The sequence below is a fragment of the Pristiophorus japonicus genome, chromosome 15, assembly GCF_044704955.1.
Source record: "Pristiophorus japonicus isolate sPriJap1 chromosome 15, sPriJap1.hap1, whole genome shotgun sequence".
NCBI lineage: Eukaryota > Metazoa > Chordata > Chondrichthyes > Pristiophoridae > Pristiophorus > Pristiophorus japonicus.
Window position 1 is genome coordinate 57,787,126 of NC_091991.1, and position 22,910 is coordinate 57,810,035.

Consider the following 22,910-nt stretch of genomic DNA (forward strand, 5'->3'; position numbering starts at 1 on the left):
AAATTGAATACTTGGGTAATGCAACAAGTGCATGCTTCATTTCACTCTGAGCAACTGTACAGGAGACCCACTCTATATAATCAGTGAATCTCTTGTAGCTTGTATGCTGTTTTATAATGAACGAAGTGTTATACCATGTAATGCACAATGCATTATTTTGGTAGTAATGTTGAATTGTCTTAAGACCATAACGTCTGGTTCTTAATTAGAGCCTCGAGTTGGTCAAATTTTAATTGTTTAGCCAGGGAACTTTGCAATTGTAATACAGACTCAAACATCTACTGAGCGTGAACATTAGCCAATCATATAGCCCAAAGTTCTTTATCATTACAATTGTCAGCCATTTTTTCCCACAAACTTTGACAATGAGCTTCCAATAAAGTAGCTAACAAAAACATACAGGATTACAATTTACATTAATAAATTTGCCTATAAATTTTGTCTTAGTATTTTGAGCATTGAGGATTTTATTGGAAGTCTCTGTCTCGCAAAGGCCTGAGCCTGAAATACATATTTTCTTCAGTTACCTCTATCAGCTGATGGAAGATAACAGTCTGAGATTATTTTATTTTATTTTTCTGTGGGGAAAAATTGATTTGTGTTTTTTTGGGGGTAATATCAATACTTAAAATAATAATTATGGTAAACATACCTGGAAGATAAATTTTGATTATTATTCTTTTCTAACTGGTTTGCCAATCATGACGAAGTTCTCCTGTCTTCATTTTAGCTATAAATGTAATTCAAGATCTTTCCTGAGTTTAATCAACGTTCACAGTGCCACCACTTGTTTTAATGCCACACAGCTGTGTAGCAGTTCAGTGGAAAAAAAAATTGAAAAACACTTTTTAAACCCATAAATGTTATGGGGAGATTTAATTGAGTTGTTATAAGGGGTTTAGATAGAGTAAATAAGGAGAAACTGGCGGGTGGGTCAGTACCCAGCGGATACAGACTTAAGATAATTAGAAGGGAGATGTGAAGAATTTTTTCCCGCAGTGAATTGTTATGATTGAGAATGCATGGCCTGAAAGGGTGGTTCAGTGGTAATTTTTAAAAAGGGAACATGAAAAGGAAAAAATCACTGATTCTATGTGTGAGGTAGTCAAAGTTTATTTTGCATAAAAAATTGAGAACAATGTAAACCAGATGTTTTGGACTTTTATCTGAATTAACAAAATTTTATGACTCTGAAGCAAGACTGGCTAATCATAGATGAGTCACTGTAGTAATTCCATCATGCTGCTAAATCCCCATAGCTCTCCCACTCCTACCTTTTTTGATATTTTCTTTGGGCTGTGGGTGATGTTGGCATGGCTAAATTTTTTCCCCATCCAGCTATGTCTCAGTGAATAGCATTCTCGCCCCTTAGTTGGAAGGTTTTGGATTCAAGTCCTCCTCTAGAAACTTGAACACAAAATCTAAATTGACACTCCAGTGCAGTACCGAGGGCGTATCTCAGATGGACATAAAATATCCCACAGTAATATTTCAATGAAGAACAGGTGAATTCTATCCGGTTTCCTGGCCATTATTTATCCCTCAACTAAAGAGAGAAAAAAAGAAAGACTTGCATTTATATAGCGCCTTTCACGACCACCGGACATCTCAAAGTGCTTTACAGCCAATGAAATACACTTAAGCATCACTTAAACAGATTATCTGGTCATTATCACAATGCTGTTTTATGGGACCTTACTGTGTACAAATTTGATGTCATATTTCCTACATTACAACAGTGACTGCATTTCAAAAGTCCTTCATTGGCTGTAAAGCACTTTGGGACGTCGTGAAAGTGCGACATAAATGCAAGTCTGCCATTCTTTATTTCTTTCTAAACTGTGCGCTGTAGAAAGGAGTAACAGATTCCTGTTCCTGAAGTGAATCTGTTTGATTTTGTGAGAGTCTCGCAGATTTAGTTTTTTTTTTCTTGATGCCAACTCGTAAATGACTAGATTTACTGATTTCATTTTCACAATGTGTAATGATTTGAACTCATCACCTCTAGGTTGCTATTCCAGTATTTAACCACGACACTCTCATATCTTCACTCTGTTCCTTCTTTGAATGCTATTGTTATCTTGGGATTTTAAAAAAAGGTAAAAAAAAATACAATTGAAACAGGTAAAAAAAACACATAATAATAACCAAGGCCACTGATTTACAATTTTCTCAAAATGGACAGTCACAGCATTTGATCTTCAGAATACCATGTAATAATAAAACCTCACTTTTTCAATCGATAGCCTTGATGTATTGTGAATTAAATGACATGACCCCATGTTGTAAATTATTGTATCTTCCGATTCATCGTGAGCAAACACCACAGGAGAATCACTAGTCATCTTACCGTCCATATATCTATTCATTTCAGTATTTGGGTGCATGTTTCATTGAAAACTCTTGGGTACCTGTGGTACACATTACTCCTGTAGGTGGTGCGGTGATGGGTATCTGCGATACTAAAATATCTCACTCTGCTATTTTATAGGGAGAGTATTTGCCCTAATTGCACAATCTGATCACCGTCTTCCCTCAATGCTTTCTGCAATTTTCTTTCAACCACCATTTTTCCCGTGTAACTGAAATTTCTTGTATCCACAATAAGGGTTTAAACAATTTTTTAAAAATACATGATTCACAAAAACGTGATTACATTTATCCATTTAATTGTCTTTTGCGTCTTTTAATTCTTTCATTAAAGTTATGTACGAGTTCCGACGTTCTGTGAGTTTAATGGGCAATTAATGTGCAAATTCAGCAAGTTCTTAAAAATGGGGAGTTTGAGGGTAAGCTGCTATCTGCGCGGCAAATCAAGTACTATATACGCAGCAGAGTTCCAAGTCATTTCAGTGGCTTCAAACAACAAACTTTGTGTACTTGCAATATTCCTCCTGTCAAATCTGCCCCACAGTATAAACAGAGATTCAACACCAGCGGGAACTGACAGTTACAGAAAGCAGTTCAGTGTTGTAAAAAGAGGATAAGGGGAAATTATTTGATTGAGATATTGAGCCCAAAGGGATTGTGGAAGCAAAATTAATATTCGTAGATAGTGTTTTTACATTAATAGTGTATTGGCAACAGGTACTCAATACTCCTATTGCCAGTAGAGTATTGTATAACAGAAGCAAACTCAGCACGGGATAGTACCCAGGGCCTAACTTTTTGTGGGTTGGAAAAGCAGAGATGGAGGTGTGGAGAAGATAAGGCTCCTATTGGCGCTCTCAACAAGAGACTGGAACCCCACAGATGCAGTAAAAATGGGAGAATGGTGCTTGAAAGTAGGCGAGGAACACTCTCCCAGTGCTCTGGAACCAATCTAAAAGTGTCTGTACAAGCATTATTGTACCTTCCTTTGCTAAGTGTGTTGATTTATTTCCATTGTTGTGTTTAATAATCCTTACCAATCAATTTCCTTGTGTGATCAGTACTCTGTGCTTAAATGAAAGAGTTCATGCTTAAATTAAAAAGTTTGATTTGTTCTTTTGTTGGGAGTAGGAATTTTGGTGCAGGTTTAGGTTCTTCATAAATTTCAGCCTCAGTGCAACTCTCCTGTAACAGGTTTACATGCCATTCATACTTAATATATAGAACAGCTTCCAGTGGAAATAGTTCTGGAATGTAGCCCAATATCCCTTGATGTCAAATTTGCCCTGTTTACATTGCAGAGTAGATTTGGAAACACCAGAACAAATGCACAAAATTTGCACACATGCATGCAGCTGCTGGAAAATACCAAATGTGATTTCAAAGTAACAATATGCTCACTTCCTACCAAGTTGTATTCATGACTTTAGCATTCTGGCTGCTAGCCTTCTCTGTCGAGGAAAGGTCTGTAGGGACCCACAAAGTCAAAACTGCTGTCAAACCACCTTTGGCCAAAATACAGCAATGGACTTGATGTCAATTGCTGCTGGCGACCGTCATTTATTTTTTCCGTGGCAGAAAAGGCACTCGTAAGGTAAGGTTTGTCTTGATACCTACAGGTGTATGAACACCATCTTATTTATATTTCAGCACTGCCTCCCAAGACAGCACTGTATTGTAAATGGCATATTACTGTTGAGCAAAGATTTAGGAAGTAGAAATGTATTCAAAGCCCCATATATAAATTTCAGGAATTCAATTTTGGGTTCAAGGAGATAAATTGGAGAAAATGCAGCAGACGTGAATATTGTGCAAACCTTGATTTTATATCGACAACCCGTTGGAGGTTTTTTGTAATATTTAGTTGAAATGTTTGCTTTTTATTGGGCACATGAATTAGAGCTAATACTACAGATAATGAATCATTTCCTTTAGATTTAAAATGTCCAGTGGGCAACTTAATTTTAGTTTTGACTGTTCTAGTGGATTTGTAGATTTCACACAGTGATGCTGGGCTAAGTTAGTACACCATGTAGTACAGTATTTTTTAAAAAAAAGATGCCTTTTGATAACCTGGCGCTGATTGAGTTATTCATCATGGTGGGGTGATTGAGCGAACACGTTTGAGGGATCTTTATTCTCAGGCACCTGTCAGTGTTTTACAATTATGATCTGATCTAGGAAGAAGAAAGTAATAAGGCAAAAAGGGGATATGAAAATAAAGGGATATCAAAGCTTACAGCAAAAGGTTTTATAAATACATCGAGAGATAGTGGTAAATGGAAATGTGGGCCCATTAAAGACGGGTAGAATATTTTCTTAATAGTGAGAGACTAGGAGCAGCAAAGTGATTCTTGACCACAAATTACTAAAAGTTAATGCACAGGTATAAAAAGTAATCAAAAAGGCTAATGGAATGTTGCCTTTATCTCAAGGCAATTGGAATTCAGAAGTGAGGAAGTGATGTTTCACTTGTATGGAGCCTTTGTCAGACCCTAACATTCAGTTAGGGTCGGACAAAGGCTCCATACAAGTAAAACATCACTTCCTCACTTTTGAATTCCAATTGCCTTGAGATGAGTACATTGAGTACATTGTATCTGTGGAGGAAGAGGGCAAAATACCAGTGTTACAAGGGACCCTAAAAATAAGTCAAGGGAAGGAATGTAGAGTGTTTTTTAATGGTAATGGAACTAATAATTAGGATAACTCCCCAGGATCTGATGGCTTCCACTCCAGGGTATTAAAAATAGGCGAATAAATTGCATAGTTTTTCAATGACCTCTAGTTTCAGGAATTGTGCCTTTTTGGTTTAGAAGTTTACAAATGTCATTCCATTATTTAAGAAGGGAGGGAGAAACCAGGTAACGGCAGGCCTGTCAGTTTAACGTCGATTGTGGGGAAGTTGCAGCATTCATCGCAGACAGAGTGATTGAGCATTTGAACAACTATCGGCTGATGAAAGAGAGTCAGCATGGATTTGTGAAGGATGGACCATGTCTGACTAATCTAGTTTAAATCTTTAAGGAGGTCACTAGCATGGTGGATAAGGGAGCATCTATTGAAGTTGTCTGTAAGGACTTCCAGAAGACAAGTCAACCTTTAACCCTTTAAGCCCTGTTATAATTCTGGCGAATCTGCACTGTACCCCTTCATAGAAACATAGAAAATAGATGCAGGAGTAGGCCATTCGGCCCTTCGAGCATGCACCACCATTCAATAAGATCATGGATGATCATTTCCCAAGTACCCCTTTCCTGCTTTCTCTCCTACCCCTTGATCCCTTTAGCCGTAAGGGCTATATCTAACTCTCTCTTGAATATATCCAATGAACTGGCATCAACAACTCCCTACGGCAGGGAATTCCACAGGTTAACAACTCTCTGAGTGAAGAAGTTTCTCCTCATCTCAGTCCTAAATGGCCTACCCCTTATCCTAAGACTGTGTCCCCTGGTTCTGGACTTCCCCAACATCGGGAACATTCTACCCGCATCTAACCTGTCCCGTCCCATCAGAATCTTTTATGTTTTTATGAGATTCCCCTCTCATCGTTCTAAACTCCAATGTATAAAGGCCCAGTTGATTCAGTCTCTCCTCATATGTCAATCCTGCCATCCCGGGAATCAGTCTGGTGAACCTTCGCTGCACTCCCTCAATAGCAAGAACGTCCTTCCTCAGATTAGGAGACCAAAACTGAACACAATATTCCACGTGAGGCCTCGCCAAGGCCCTGTACAACTGCAGTAAGACCTCCCTGCTCCGATACTCAAATTCCCTAGCTATGAAGGCCAACATACCATTTGCCTTCTTTGCCACCTGCTGTATCTGTGCCAACTTTCAATGGTTGATGAACCATGACACCCAGGTCACGTTGCACCTCCCCTTTTCCTAATCTGCCGCCATTCAAATAATATTCTGTCTTTGCGTTTTTGCCACCAAAGTGGATAACCTCACATTTATCCACATTATACTGCATCTGCCATGCATTTGCCCACTCACCTAACCTGTCCAAGTCACCCTGCAGCCTCTTAGCGTCCCCCTCACAGCTCTCACTGCCATCCAGTTTAGTGTCATTTGCAAACTTGGACATATTACACTTAATTCTTTCATCCAAATCATTGATGCATATTGTAAAGAGCTGGGGTCCCAGCACTGAGTCCTGCGGCACTCCACTAGTCACTGCCTGCCATTCTGAAAAGGACCAGTTTATCCCGAATCTCTGCTTCCTGTCTGCCAACCAGTTCTCTATCCACGTCAGTATATTACCCCCGATACCATGTACTTTAATTTTGCACACCAATCTCTTGTGTGGGACCTTGTCAAAAGCTTTTTGAAAGTCTAAATACACCACATCCACTGGTTCTCCCTTGTCCACTCTACTAGTTACATTCTCAAAAAAAAATTCCAGAAGATTTGTCAAGTATGATTTCCCTTTCGTAAATCCATGCTAACTTGGATTGATCCTGTCACTGCTTTCCAAATGCGCTGCTATTTTCATCCTTAATATTGATTCCAACATTTTCCCCACTACTGATGTCAGGCTAACCGGTCTATAATTATCCATTTTCTCTCTCCCTCCCTGTTTAAAAAGTGATGTTACATTAGCTACCCTCCAGTCCATAGGAACTGATCCAGAGTCAATAGACTGTTGGAAAATGATCACCAATGCATCCACTATTTCTAGGGCCACTTCCTTAAGTACTCTGGGATGCAGACTATCTGGCCCTGGGGATTTATTGGCCTTCAATCCCATCAATTTCCCTAACACAATTTCTGCCTAATAAGGATATCCTTCAGTTCCTCCTTCTCACTAGACCCTCGGTCCCCTAGCACTTCCAGAAGGTAATTTGTGTCTTCCTTCGTGAAGACAGAACCAAAGTATTTGTTCAATTGGTCTGCCATTTCTTTGTTCCCCATTATAAATTCACCTGAATCCGACTGCAAGAGGACCTACGTTTGTCTTCACTGATCTTTTTCTCTTCACATATCTCCGGCCAACAGATCTTTCCTGAAGTTTGGTGCCCAGAACTGAATGCAGTTAGGGTCTGACAAAGGCTCCATACAAGTGAAACATCACTTCCTCACTTTTTTGAATTCCAATTGCCTTGAGATAAAGGCAACATTCCATAAATCCTTAATATATATATGGTGAAAAGCTGATGTCTCAGTACAGATCCCTGGTGAACACCAATTGTCACATTCCATGAATCAGAGTACATTCCCTCTATGCCTACTCTCTATCTCCTACCTTCCAACCAATTACTAACCCATTTCACAAGGTTACATCCAATTTTATGCACTCTTATTGTTGCTAATAATCTCTTGTGCTGAAACTTAGCAGATATGCCTTCTGGAAGTCCATGCAGACAACATCAATAGATTCTCCCTTATGCTAGTGACCTCAAAAATTTAAACAAGATTAGTCAGACATGGCCTATCCTTCAGAAATCCATGCTGACTCTCTTTGATCAGCTGATAGTTGTTCAAATGCTCAATCACACTTTCTCCAATGATTGCAGCAACTTTCCCACAATCGATGTTAAACTGACAGTTGAGGGGGCATTCTAATCAAAGTATTTAAAATGATAACCGTATTCAACATGATCAATACAAAGAAGCTACTTTGGTGTGGGAATCCAGAACAAGAAGCCGTAATCTGGGCCATTTAGGAGTGAAATCAGGAAGCATTTTTCCACATAAACGGTAGTAGACATCTGGAATTCTTTCCCCAAAAGGCTGTGGATGCTGGGTCAGTTAAAATTTTCAAGACTGAGATCAATAGATTTTTGTTGGGTAAGGGTATTGAGGGATATGGAACAAAGGCGGGTTGTGAAGTTCAGGTATAGATCAGTCATGATCTAATTAATGGCAGAGCAGACTCGAGAGGCTGAATGGCCGCCTCCTGTTCCAATGTTCCAAAGTAAAAAGATTGTTATCACAGGTTTATGATGTTGCATTAATTGTAACATCCCTAATTGATATACAGGTATGACCACGTGAAGCCGTCAAAGCAAGGATTGTCGGAGGTTCAGAGTGGTCCTACGCCATTGATCCCGAAGGATTCTGCCACCGCATCAGATACTAAACTTACTCCACTTACCAAATTAAATGGTGAAATGAGCACAAAAACAGCAGTGATTGAGGAATCCAACCCTGCAACAACAAGCTCAAACCTGGAGGACTGGGTTAATGCAGCAGAGTTTATACCTGGACAGCCATACTGTGGACGAAGTAAGCTGATTCGACATGTTTACGTGCTTGATACTTAACGAAATAAAAAAACCACAAACAACCTACTGTAGTATTTCTCAGTTTACTGTAGTATTTCTCAGTTTACTGTATATAGCCTCCAAAATGCAAAGTTATTTACAATAACTTATAACAAACAGTTCCCTATCTTTTACCTTACAAAATGAATAAGGGCTGCTATGTATAGGGCTAGGTAAATGGTCCCGATCTGATTTCCTTTTTTAAAAAGTTGTTGGTTTCATGTCTTTTTTTGCTCAGATTTTGTGAAAATGGAGGTTACAATGTTAAAAACTAAAACCGCACAATTATGTGATTCACGTTAGGTTTATGTGTCCAAGTCCCTATACCCCTCCTCCTTCCCCCACCCCAGGTGACGCACACATTTGCTTTCGATAGGAGTCGGTATTACAAAGCTCCTGTAATGGCTCCGTGCTCCCTTTCCTTCCCCCCGCCCCCCGCCCCCACACACTTACTGGATCTCTTGAGATTCCTCCTGAAAATAACATTTAGCATAAAACAATGTAACATTGGTGTAAAGTCAATTCACATGGGAGCCCTCACCCATGGGCCACAAAATGCCATAATGCTTTCAGGAATAAAGCTATAAATCGGTAACCCTTCCCAAAATCCACCTTTGCTGGAAGTTGCTAAGCATTGTTTCATTATTTGAGAAAGGAGAAATGCTTTCGGAGTATATTACTTATTCCCTAGTGCCTTTCCTTAATTGTTTGATATTTTAATTGATTTTCTGTAAGAATACAGAAGGAAGATAACACCAGACAACATCATGACAGAGTTTACAATCGTGATGCAGAGTACAACTTGCTAATCCAGGATAGGGAAGAACTACATGCCAGATATCTAAGTCCATAGAACTGCTTTATCTTGTCAAAAGGCATTGTTAAGTGGAACCTATGGAACAGCACACCCTGGCATATTTCTGGAAATATCGAGAGAGAGGCTGGGACGGAGGGAGGCAACAGGACACCAGTCAGTGCAACCACCAGTCTGTTACTGGGTGTCGTCCATAAATGTTTCTGAATAAATGTTTCTCGGGCTTTTGGTAAAATCAAGAACAATAATTCCTGTTTTCATGAACTCTGGCCATGCTACATTTTACTCAACCAGCTCAGAAGTAGACATGTTTACCCACGTCCAGTGCAGTAATCCTCTCTGAATACATCTTCTAGCTACCAATAATTGCCATATAGTCCTTTTGTATAAAGTGGCCGATGAGCAGTATTTCAGTTTTAGTCAAGTTCCTCAAAGGACTTTCCTTTATTCAACTGTTGGGTGAGAATGCTGCAAAGGTTGGAGTGGCTGCTTTTTAAGGGATAAGGTGGCTCCAAGTGCATGTGTCTCAAGTGATGAAATAAAAAATTTTATTCACATGTAATTTTCAAAATGTAACCTTTTCAGCAATTATTGACTATATAAAACTTGTGGCAGTTTGCAGCTTCTGCCATTTAGTGAAGTATTTATGATTCTAAATAGTTAACATACCAAAATCAGCTCTGGTTACTATATCTGGGATAGCCTAATTTAACTTTTAAAAGCTAATTTACAATGGAGCCCTCCTGGGATACAGTGGAACAATATTAAATTATTCTTGCAAACCTCTTGGTCTTTTTCCTGAAATTTAGAAGTAGCTGCATAATTATTGAGTATCGAGTCCCTCCTTAGAATTAATACTTTACAGTTTCACATTTGCGATAACGAGAGCTCTTTTAAAACCAAATATAAAAAGGTCAATAATAAAAAATATTAAAATATAGTTTAAAAAGTGAGTGCACTTTAAGAACTGTGCATCCAAAATGATTAAATCTGTTTTTTAAATTGCAAGTGCTTAGAAAATATGGTTGCGACTGAAAAGGCTAGTTATAAAAGTATAAATCTGAGGTAAATTTACCATATTGTTTTAACCTATTTTAGATGTCTCATATCAAAGCACATTTCTTATGCCAGTAGATTTCATTATTAAAAAGCCATCAACATGTGCAAGTCATTTTAAATTTTGTCCAAGAATATTAGTGTACAATGAACATTAATGAATGGTTTAAATACACTTTCTTAAAAGTCCTCATCAGGTGACAGATAAATTAAACAATATTTCCTTTTTCCCAAAAGGATTCTCAAGTGCCTGATCCTGTGTGACTGCTTGTGGATGGTCAGGTACTGAAGCAGACCTGGTTGTAAACCTGTGCTGTTGAAACCAGGAGGGGAAACTGCAGCTCCATCTTTCCACTGTTGACCTAGTTTCAAGATGGCAGAGTTGCCACGGCACTGTTTTGTGAATTTTTCTAAAATTTGGTTTTTATATATCTTCAACAGAATTACTTTATCAACAATTTTCCCATAGCCATATGATTTTGTCAGAGCAGATTTTTTTTCTTTGAAATTTCCTTTTTTAAAAAAAAAGGAATTGCACTCCTTTTCATTTTGGGGGGTCTTTGTGTATTACATACTTGGCGCAGCTAGCTTCCTCAAATACCACTTTAAAACTAGTGGCCTGGATACGTAGTTACTCATGGCCTGATTATTCTTCTTGTGTCAATGAAATCTTGAAATTAAAAACAATTGTTTCAGTCTATATGTCCTTAATGCAGCATATGCATCATCTTCATACTTTTTTATGAAGTGTAAACTTTGGCGATGTGACCTTCTAGAATTAGAATTCGAATGTGAAAAGACAAGTGTGGTTATTTTTAAAGAACCAACTTATTTTAGAGATTTTCTATTAATTTTGACTAAGCCTGTATAAATTATATACACGAGAGGGGAGGAGTATATTTACATTTGAAGTACTTTTCCCTTTTCACTTAACTATTATTCCATTTTAAATATTGAGGGAGGGAAGTATGATCAATCAAATCCAGATCATTTACTCCAACTTATCTGTAGAGGTCACTGAATAAATCTAAATGGTGAGACTTGAATTTATCATCAATGTTGACCTGTAAGTATCACAGAAAGTAGGGGTAAATTAAAATTTACATATTTTTGATATTTTTTAACTTTTTCATCGAGTACTATTGCTTGTAACTAATTGTGTTGGTTATACGTGCTTGACTAGGATATTGAATATTTTTCACTTTGGCAAAATTTTGAATAAGAATGAACTTAATTAGCTTTTTTCTCAGTTTAATAGCGGATTGTAATTCATTCAGCTGTTAATATTTAATTTCACTAGACAGGATGCTTAAAAAGAAATTAGTTTCCATAAATGACAAAAGTATTGCAAGTGTGCACAAACATCGTTGATTGGTTGCACATATTTGACAGCTGGTATATGAGCATGATTGCAGCAAGTTGTAAATAAGGAGAGACAGCTGGATTGAAATTGAAGACTGCAATCAAGCCATCATCGGATACGATCGTGTGTTATTGCTGTTCAGTTACACTTTACCCAACTTTACCCCTTCCCTGAATTTTTTCATGTTACTGTTGCTCTTTATCTGGTAAGTCACAGGGTTTCTTTCCTACCAGCTGTAGTTGAACCCTATGGCACTCTAGTATGGAATGCTTGTCCACCTTGCTTTCAAACTTGCATCTTACATATTTTGTAGTGCCTAGTTATTACTGTTTGTTATTTTGTCTATTATATCTACTAAAATGATAATGTATCAGCATTTAAGATAACTTATATTTTGTATAAAAATTCATGTCTTAAGAATTAAAACATTGTGTGTCAACTCAGTCACAATTGTACAAAAATGCAGTTAATCATATTTTGTCATTTAATTGATTTTTACCTGTTACTTTGTGTGCTCCCTTTCCCTGTCTTCCCTCCCCCATTGCCTAGAAGGGTGGGTGAAACAGATTAGCTTGTAGATGTTTTATGACCTGTTGTCTACTGATTGTTCAAGACTGAGGTCTCTTCGCTGAGGTGAAATGCTCTTTCACTGCAAAGTGGGAGCAAACCCCATCTATAGAAAGCAACCAAGTTCAAATTTGTATTTAGTTTAATCCCTCTTTTATGATGTCATGTGCCTTTGTTCCTTCTAAGCTTTTCTTTACATTTTTCAAAATACTTCTGTTTTGTGTGCTTTTCTTTCTTTTAAAAAAAACTTTGAATTATATTTTTCCTCGTGGTTTCATTTTGATTTAAAAAAAGTTCACCTCATAGTCCATCAGTAGGAAGGAATGGCATTTGAACCAGTTACAGGCGTAGGTGTTTGTGGACAGATTCAACCCACAGCGAGAGAGAGCAGTGCCAATAGATTCACTGGTTTTGGCACAATTCAGGTGAATGGGTGTGAGAATCCCAAAAGATTATGGCATCAGATGCAAATGGTTTTGATACTTACTAATGGAAAGTATACAAGAGGGATTGGAGCGATGTGGCCAAACATACAGGAAAAGCGTTAAAGGTCTTGCATACTGTTTGAGATTTTTAGTTTTTCTTCTAAAGCCAAATGCTACTGTATACAATCTATTCTCTGTGATTGAATCCAGTTTGGTGATATTAAGATGCAATTTTGAAATACTATTATGTAAGTTTATTGCAATAAAGAATGCAGTGATCCACAGTGTAGATTTTTTTTTTAACCAGAGTAAGTTGTGGGACAGGCTCGATGGACCAGATGGTCTTTACCTGTCCGTCATTGTTCATATGTTAGTCCAGAATTCCTACACTAATCTCTATTTAAAGTGGTATAAATTCAACTAAATCTCTTCAATAAAACCAGCAGTAACCAAAGCAGGTATTGCCATAAGTTCTGCTGCTCACCATAACAGTATTTCAGCTAGGACCAGACAATGTGGAGAATTTTTATTTATGAATTTGATGCGTTGAAGTGCTATTGTGTGTTGGTGAAATTTTACCATAGCTGCTGCTTACTGTGATCTGAAGTCAGTCTTTATTATTGTGTGTGTATTTTTCAATAATGATAGTTAATCCAATACCAAAGTTGTATACCATTGACCTGAAACATTGGAAGAGTTGACACACAAGCCAAAAACTGAATTAAAACACCACATTAAGTTACAATTGTATATTTAATCATTTCAAGATAGTAAATTGTTGAGTTTAAGTGCCACTTTCTATACCTTTCCATCCTTGATTTCTTGGTTTATGATTTTATTTGAATCCTTTTGATTAAGGTTAGAGCCTTGTATTCATTGTGTAATGTGGTTAAATCATTTATTTTGATTTATATTGCTACCTTGTAATTGTTCCTGGATATCCCATTGTTCTCCATTTGTTAATGGATAACTTGTAATCAGCTGACAGCTCAGGAAAAAAATGTCTACTATCCAAGAACAATCTGAGTGTAGGAAATTGATCAGTAGTTGTAGATTTCGGAATCATTTCTGCAATGTGATTTGAAGAATGAGCTGTAAGCATTTTTGTAGTCCTTGAGCTATTTTTCATGGGCATCAGGACACAGGCAGGCAGTCATTTATACAAAAAAAGTGAAATCAGTCATATGAAGTCCTTACTGAAGTGCTATTTACTGTATTGGTTTTCTAATACAGACCCTTATTATTTCCTCTAATATTTAATGACCAATTGTAATGTTCCCATAAGGCTTCAAACTGCATTTACTCTCCTTCCCTACAGAGGTGGAAGGGGGATTTCAGGTGTCTGTCTATGGTGCAGTTAATACAGGAGAATGGTTTCCTAGTATTCTCATTTGAGGTATAATTTACATACTTCTAGAATATTCCAGAATGTTTGTCAGGAACCTAAACGAATGAATTGAGTGAATTTTCCTTCATTGTTAATTCAATGTCAAGTCGGAAGAAGCCTTTGTTCTGGTCAAGCAATATGATGGTGTTCAGTTTAGACTTGGTCACTACAGCAGTGGAAGAAGCAGGTCACCATTAATGTATGTCTTTTCAGACAACTCTAACTTTTGTTACCACTGACCAAATGTCCATCATTACTCCAGGCCAGTAAATTGCCAGAAAGTAGTACAACAAACACTGAGGTGTTGGCTGCACAAATATCTGATCAGGAACTCATGAGTGCACCAGAAGCTAGAAGAGAGAAAATTGGCATGATGTATGAAAGGCATCTGACAAATCAGGTCATGTGCCATTGTCTGCCCTTTCTTATCTCCTAGACTTGGGCATCTACTTCAGATGTAGGATACTTCAAATTCATAAATCAATGTTCTTAAGTATTATATGGTCCCATCTGAAAGCAGGGCGTTGAAAAGGCTGTATACATTTGAGTAGGATAATGACATCAAACAAGTTCCTGCCTATGTTTAAAAAAAAGCGGCCATGTGCTGGAATAAAACTGCCTAGTCCTCAGATCGAAACTTGATGAAACTTCTGTGGCCTTACCTGAAGGACTTGGAATACCTTGAAGACAACATTAGTTCAGTCACTGGCTGCTGTTGGGAGAGGAGTGGAGTTAACAACTGTACCAATGTGTTGACTGATTCCAAGTACAGCTGACTGCAGTCCATGAATGACAGCACCGCATAGTTTGCATCACAAACTTTTGAATTGATTGGAATTTATCTTTCAAATTATCCACGGTTTTCAAGAATTCTGTTCTCGATTTCCTATGTGTGTAAAAAAAAAAAGCATAGGCTCAATAATTTAGCATATTTTTGGATAAACATGTATAGCCTATGAACCTAATTAGAAATCTAATAGATTATTTGTTGTGCCTCAACCTCTGATTTAAAATATTGTTTATGGTTCCCTGATCAGCAGAAAAAGTATACTAATTCTCTTTGTTTCACCTGCCATATAGTGCTACAATGTTATTGTCAGGTGCCAAAATATGATTTATAACTAACTTAATCAGTTTTCAGTCCCAAAACACTATTCCAGCCTCCTGGATGTATAATTATCCTAGTTAAATTGGATTGCTTTACAGAAGAAGGGTAACAGTTTGAAAAATCCAGAAAGTTGTTTCCTGAGTATCTGAGCACAACTGGGTAATTCTGCAAACGTGATAATTGACAGTCAGTCAATAATTAATTGTTACTTGTGTGTATTTATCTGCATCCAAGTAAAACTCAAATGACAAAGTTAACTTCTATGTATATTCCTGCGTTTGGAAATTTATACAGCAGTGTAGTAAATCCAGATATGGAAATTTCTAAGAATACTGTAGTGAAGAATGACTGGGCGATTGCTGTTCAAATCAATTAAAATACTTTACAGATTGAAATAATACAACTGCATATTTAGAGATGATATGGGTTATTCTAGTTCTGATATGCTGGTATGTATTTATGTATTTAGCATGAACTGATTATTACAATTTATTTTTTAATCTAGAGAAGCACACATGCCTTAATTTGCCATGCTGTTCTTTAAAACTAAAACTTCACATTAATGCTTATCCATGGCATTTTGAAGCAGGAGTCATTCAGTTTATAATTTTGAATGTATACATGTAGTGGGAGCAGTTTCAACCCCTAGTGCCACTCAGTTTCTTATCACAGCAATGGAGTGAATGGACAAGCAGGAGTCTGGCATCTCCTTGCAGGCAGAAGGGTAATTTGAATTGGGTGTTTCTGTTGGGCAGCTGTTATGTGCAGCTCCTGCTTGCTAAAAAGTATAATCGCAGCAACCCACCATGTCCTTTAGCCACATTAGTTGGAAGACCCAGGGATGACGTGCAATTTTAAAAGTGCATGCTCTCATTATAAGTTTCATATCCTTCCAACTGTTTTACATTTTATATCTTTTGCCATAAAATAAGTTGAACTTCAGAAGGTTTGACAAATGTCAGTTACTCATTGAATACAAAATGCATTATTGCTTTTTAGTTAGGTGTACTTTGGGGCATCACATTAATTAAATCTATTTGGTGCAACATGTATTTATGCAATGCATCATAGATGACTTTTAGCGTGCAAACTATTTAAATATGTACGGCACATGTTAAAGGATACAACGCATTAATATTCAGGTAGAACATAAATTGCAATTCTTAACCTAAGCTGGAACTCTAGTAGCAATATGGTGGCCTCCTAGTGGGCAGTACTTGTGTACGTTTCTTGGGATAAACAGTTTTCATAGTTACATCAGCATCCAATATGAATACATTCTTAATAAATTGTTCAGGATTCCCAGGTGGCCTGGAAAGTGTATTTTTGTGTAATATCCACTTGTTATAACCACTGCAGCTCTCCAAGCCTTTTTTGCTTTCTCATACTATATCCTCTATTTAAAGGCACTGTGATTGAAATTCTTCACTAAAATTTATACAAAGCAGCAGGTAAATAGGTATCAATTCCCTGGTATGTAAAGGAATTTGTAGCCACAGCTATATCATAGCTTTTCTGGTTTCAGGTTAAACCAGTGGACACTCTTCCATGTCCCATGTCCATCCGTTCCGTCGTCCCTCATATGATATGATACTGGGGCTTAGAGGATTAAATAATGAGGACCGGTTGAAAAAACTTGGCTTGTATTCTCTTGTATAGAAGATTGAGGGATGATCTGGTTGAGGTGTTTAAAATGTTAAAAGGATTCAATAGGGTAGATAAAGACAAACTGTTTCCTCTGGTTGGGGGTGGGGGAGCGGGGGGAAGAGGAGAATCGTGAATGAGGGGACATAATCCAGGCCATTTAGAAGGGAAATCGGGAAGCACTTTTTCACAAAGGCAGTAGAAATCTGGAATTCACTCTCCCAAAAGGCTGTCGATACTGGGATGGAGCTTTCAAGACTGAGATTTTTGTTAGGGAAGTTCACTTAAAATTGTAACAGACTGGGGAAGCTAGTATTAAAATAATAAACTTGCACTCAAACACAGTAAATTAATTTGTTTTAAATTTATTCCGGGATGTGGGTGTCGCTGGCAAGGCCAGCATTAATTGCCAATCCCTAATTACCCTTGAGAAGGTAGTGGTGAGTTGCTGCCTTGAACTGCAGTCCTTGTGGTGAAGGAATGCACAGTGCTATTAGGGAGGGAGTTCCACCCAGAAACAATGAAGGAACGGCGATTTATTTCCAAGTCAGGATGGTGTGTAACTTGGAGGAGAGCTTGCAGGTGATGGTGCTCCTTCACCCTCATCGAAAGTCATGAGGGAGCTGGGAAGAAGGTACTGAAACAGTAAACCTGCACTTGAGCAGAGTTAAAGAGCGAGGGAAGTCAAGGCATAAAATGTGTAAATGGATTTGAGGTATAGATCAGCCAGGATCGAATTGAATGGCGGAGCACGCTCAAGGTGCTGAATGTTCTACTTAAGTTCCTATGTGCTTTCTCTCCAGACTTCCCTGTCTTCAACTCTACTTCATTGCAGGTTTACTGTTTTCAGTGCCTTCTCCCCAGCTCTCGGGACTTTCCATTCGTTAGCTGTGCTCGAGTCCAAGTTTATTCTTTTAATTCTAGCTTCCCCAGTCTTAATTTTAAAAACAATTTTAATTAACATGGTGCCTTTAATGTAGCAAAATGTACCAAGGCACATCCTCAGAAGCATAAACTGACAAATTAGACATAAATTGACAATGAGCCAAAGAAGGGGCTATTAGGAGCAGTGATTAAAAGCTTGCTCAAAGAGGTAGTTTTTTTTAAGGAGAGTCTTAAAGGAGGATGGGTGTGGATTGGCAGAGAGGAAATTCCAGAGCTTGGGGCCGATGACTGAAACATAGAAACATAGAAAATAGGTGCAGGAGTAGGCCATTCGGCCATTCTAGCCTGCACCACCATTCAATGAGTTCATGGCTGGACATGCAACTTCAGTACCCCATTCCTGCTTTCTCGCCATGTCCATTGATCCCCCTAGTAGTAAGGACTTCATCTAACTCCTTTTTGAATATATTTAGTGAATTGGCCTCAACAATTTTCTGGTAGAGCATTCCACAGGTTCACCACTCTCTGGCTGAAGAAGTTTCTCCTCATCTCGGTCCTAAATGGCTTACCCCTTATCCTTAGACTGTGATCCCTGGTTCTGGACTTCCCCAACATTGGGAACATTCTTCATGCATCTAACCTGTCTGAACCCATCAGAATTTTAAACATTTCTATGAGGTCCTCTCATTCTTCTGAACTCCAGTGAATACAAGCCCAGTTGATCCAGTCTTTCTTGATAGGTCAATCCCGCCATCCCGGGAATCAGTCTGGTGAACCTTTGCTGCACTCCCTCAATAGCAAGAATGTCCTTCCTCAAGTTAGGAGACCAAAACTGTACACAATACTCCAGGTGTGGCCTCACCAAGGCCCTGTACAACTGTAGCAACACCTCCCTGCCCCTGTACTCAAATCCCCTCGCTATGAAGGCCAACATGCCATTTGCTTTCTTAACCGCCTGCTGTACCTGACTGCCAACCTTCAATGACTGATGTACCATGACACCCAGGTCTCGTTGCACCTTCCCTTTTCCTAATCTGTCACCATTCAGATAATAGTCTGTCTCTCTGTTTTTACCACCAAAGTGGATAACCTCACATTTATCCACATTATACTTCATCTGCCATGCATTTGCCCACTCACCTAACCTATCCAAGTCACTCTGCAGCCTCATAGCATCCTCCTCGCAGCTCTCACTGCCACCCAACTTAGTGTCATCCGCAAATTTGGAGATACTACATTTAATCCCCTCGTCTAAATCATTAATGTACAATGTAAACAGCTGGGGCCCCAGCACAGAACCTTGCGGTACCCCACTAGTCACTGCCTGCCATTCTGAAAAGTACCCATTTACTCCTACTCTTTGCTTCCTGTCTGACAACCAGTTCTCAATCCACGTCAGCACACTACCCTCAATCCCATGTGCTTTAACTTTGCACATTAATCTCTTGTGTGGGACCTTGTCGAAAGCCTTCTGAAAGTCCAAATATACCACATCAACTGGCTCTCCCTTGTCCACTCTACTGGAAACATCCTCAAAAAATTCCAGAAGATTTGTCAAGCATGATTTCCCTTTCACAATCCATGCTGACTTGGACCTATCATGTCACCTCTTTCCAAATGCGCTGCTATGACATCCTTAATAATTGATTCCATCATTTTACCCACTACTGAGGTCAGGCACAGCCAATGGGGCAAGGGGAGTGAGGAATGTGTAAGAGGCCAGAGTTGGAGGAATACAGAGTTCTCTGTTGTATGGCTGGAGGAGGTTGCAGATAAAGGGAGGGGTGAGGCCATGAAGGAATTTGAACACGAGATGAGAGTTTTAAAATGGAGGCATTGGTGGACCTGGATTCAATGTACGTCAGTGAACAAGTAGTGATGGATGAGTGGGACTTTGTCCGGTTTGGGGTAAAGGGCAGCAGAGTTTGGATGAGCTCAAGTTTATGCAAGGTGGAGGTTAGTCAGAAGAGCATTGGAATAGACAAACAGGCTGACAACACCAAGGCATTGGAGGGGTCAAGAAAAGTGGTGGCAAAATAAAGGTGGGTGTCATCAGCGTATATGTGGAATCTGACGTCATGTCTTCAGATGATACAGCCAAGGGGCAGCATATAGATGAGGGAAAGGTGGGGACTATCGATAGTGCCTTGGATGACTCCAAAGATAATGGAATGAGAAGAGAGGCCATTGCTAGAGATTCTTTGGCTATGATTGGATAGGTCTGAGTGGAGCCAAGTGGGGTCAGTCCCGTTCAGCTAGGCATTGGAGAATGGTGTGGTTGACTTTGTCAAAAGCTGCAGGGTGGTCAAGAAGTATAAAGAGGGATACTGCACCACAGTCATAGAGGATGTCCTTCATGGCATGGATTAGGGCAGTTTCAGTGCTGTGGTAGGGACAGAAACATGATCAGAATGGTTCAAACATGGAGTTGCAGGAAAGGTGGGCACAAATTTGGGAGGCATAAAGACATGCAATGACTTTGGAGAGGGGTGGGAGTTGAATATGGGGTTGTACTTTGCAAGGACAGAGACTTTGAGGGTGAATGTCATTTAGCACGCTGGGCCAGGAAGGGAAGTTGGTTGGTTAGCAGTTTAGTGGGAATGGGGTTGAGAGAGAAGGAGATGGATCTAGTGGATAAGATGAGGTTGGAAAGGACATGGGAGAGAAACTGGACAAAGACACAGGTTCAGTATAGGGCAGAGAGTACCTCGAGGGATGCTTGGCTTGGTGGTGAAGAGGAGGATGCAGCTGAATGGATGGTCTCCGTGTTAGTGATGAAGAAATCCATGAGCTCCTTGCACTTGCTCGAGGTAAGAAAGAAAGACTTGCATTTATATCGTGCCTTTCACGACCACCGGATGTCTCAACGTGCTTTCCTGCCAATGAAGTACTTTTGGAGTGTAGTCACTTGTAATGTGGGAAACAATTTGTGCACAGCAAGCTCCCACAAACAGCAATGTGATAATGACCACATAATCTGTTTTTGTTATGTTGATTGAGGACTAAATATTGGCCAGGGCACCGGGGATAACTCCCCTGCTCCTCTTTGAAATATTGCCGTGGGATCATTTATGTCCACCTGAGAGAGCAGACGGGGCCTCGGTTTAACGTTTCATCCGAAAGACGGCATCTCCCACAGTGCAGCACTCCCTCAGTACTGCACTGGAGCGTCAGCCTAGATTTATGTGCTCAAGTCTCTGGAGAGGAGATGGGTTTAAGGAGATGGTGGAGAAAAGAAGCTGGGTTATCTTTGCAATCCAGAATGATCTTGAAGTAGTGAGCAGTTTTGGCAGAGAACAGCAGGGCCAATTAAAGCTTGATGTGTCGTGCAGCCAGCTCTGGCGATAAATGGCTAAACCAGTTGAGTGCCAGATATATTCAAATCTGAGCTCCTTGGAATTGAGGAAGCGAAGGTGGGGAAGAAGCAAGAGTGAGAGAGAGAGAGTAAGGGTTTAAAGAGGGAAAGAGCATCAAAGGTGGAGGTGAGGGAGTGTTTGAGCAGATCGACAGCTGCAGAAGTATTGTGGCAAACGGACGGCCAATGGCTAGTCGAGAGTTTGAAAGAGCAGTTGTAAGTGACTGACTTGGGGAGAGTTTTTTTTCCACGGTAGATCCAGAAGGAAGGGGTAAGTGAGGGATACAGGAAAGTGATCAAGACGATAGAAATAGACCATGTGAGATGGCCCAGTCGAGGATATACTTGGGGGTTTTCTGCTTTTCATCAATTTTCCTGTGATTTGTAAAGTAAAGAAAAACTGAAATTTGAATAAATGCAAAAATGGCCAAAATAAACACTGAAAATCATCAAAAGTTAATACTGAAACTTTTACCGCTACTCAACTGAGCCTGCAGTCATTTTATCTTGGTGCTTTTTCTGAATGTTGGTTTCACCATTCTAGATATCATTAGGTATATAACAGTGTGGCCTTTGAGGATGATTGGAGGCTAGTAACTTGAACTTGGCAGAAGTCGTTTGACACAAATCAATGGCCTCAGTTGCATGGAATGCAGTTGTTTTATGCGGCAGTAATGTTGCACTTGTATCTAGCCTTATTTGAACTGCACTGTACACCACATCCAGGCCCAGAGTTTCCTCGGCATTTGCACGCAGAGACCTGTAATCTGGGCGCTAACATTTACGAAGTTTAAAGGATCGTGTATGCTTTGGTGTAAGTGAGTTGTGCTCACAGGAGGAAACTCCAGGCCCTAGTCTCGTACTGCGCTCTTGAAATAAGTTGGGTATTTTTATAACTCCCATAACTTGTAGTGTGAGAATTGTCATAATCCACTGAATTGAAATATATTTTTCTAATTTTATGTTTTGCAATATCAAATCTAGCTGTCATTCCCTTAATGCCAAAGTGATCAACTGGAAATTAAAAGTGGCTTGTTAATAGCGAAGACAAGAATTCTGCAGGGATCTTGACTGGGACCTTGGGGTTTACTCATTTCATTTTTTTTTAATACAGAGCAGGGTGCTTCTAGTTATATGAAATTTGCTGATTGGACCAAACTAGTTAGGTGGCCTGTATAAGGGGGATCAGTGATTTAACCAGCTGGATAAATTCATCTATTAATAAACATTGAACAGTCATCATCATAGGCAGTCCCTCGGAATCGAGGAAGACTTGCTTCCACTCCCAAAGTGAGTTCTTTGATGGCTGAACAGTCCGATACGAGAGCCACAGATCCTGTTACAGGTGGAACAGACATTCGTCGAAGGAAGGGATCGGTGGGGCTGGTTTGCCGCGCGCTCCTTCCGCTGCCTGCGCTTTTCCTCTTCACACTCTGCGTTGAGACTCGGATGCACTTTCTCCACTTCGGGCAGTCTTCGGCCAAGGTTTCCCAGGTGTCACTGGTGATGTCGCACTTTACTCGGGAAGCTTTGAGGGTGTCCTTACAACGTTTCCGCTGTCCTCCTTTGGCTCGTTTACCACGAAGGAGCAGTCAATGTGAAATATGTGTACAAGAAAGGATTTCATTGAAGAAAAAATGGTTTAGGATAGGTATGATACCGTTCTT

The 22,910-nt window shown here is 39.4% G+C and overlaps 1 protein-coding gene across 2 annotated transcripts in view; it reads left to right on the forward strand.

Annotated features, from left to right (window-relative positions):
* mkrn1 (makorin, ring finger protein, 1) overlaps window positions 1–22,910 on the forward strand; it is a 79,064-nt gene that overhangs the window by 24,431 nt on the left and 31,723 nt on the right. For both annotated transcript variants that reach the window (XM_070900501.1, XM_070900502.1), the window contains exon 3: window positions 8,357–8,601. In XM_070900501.1, the coding sequence (XP_070756602.1) occupies window positions 8,357–8,601 (245 nt within the window). The remainder of the gene's footprint in view (window positions 1–8,356; window positions 8,602–22,910) is intronic.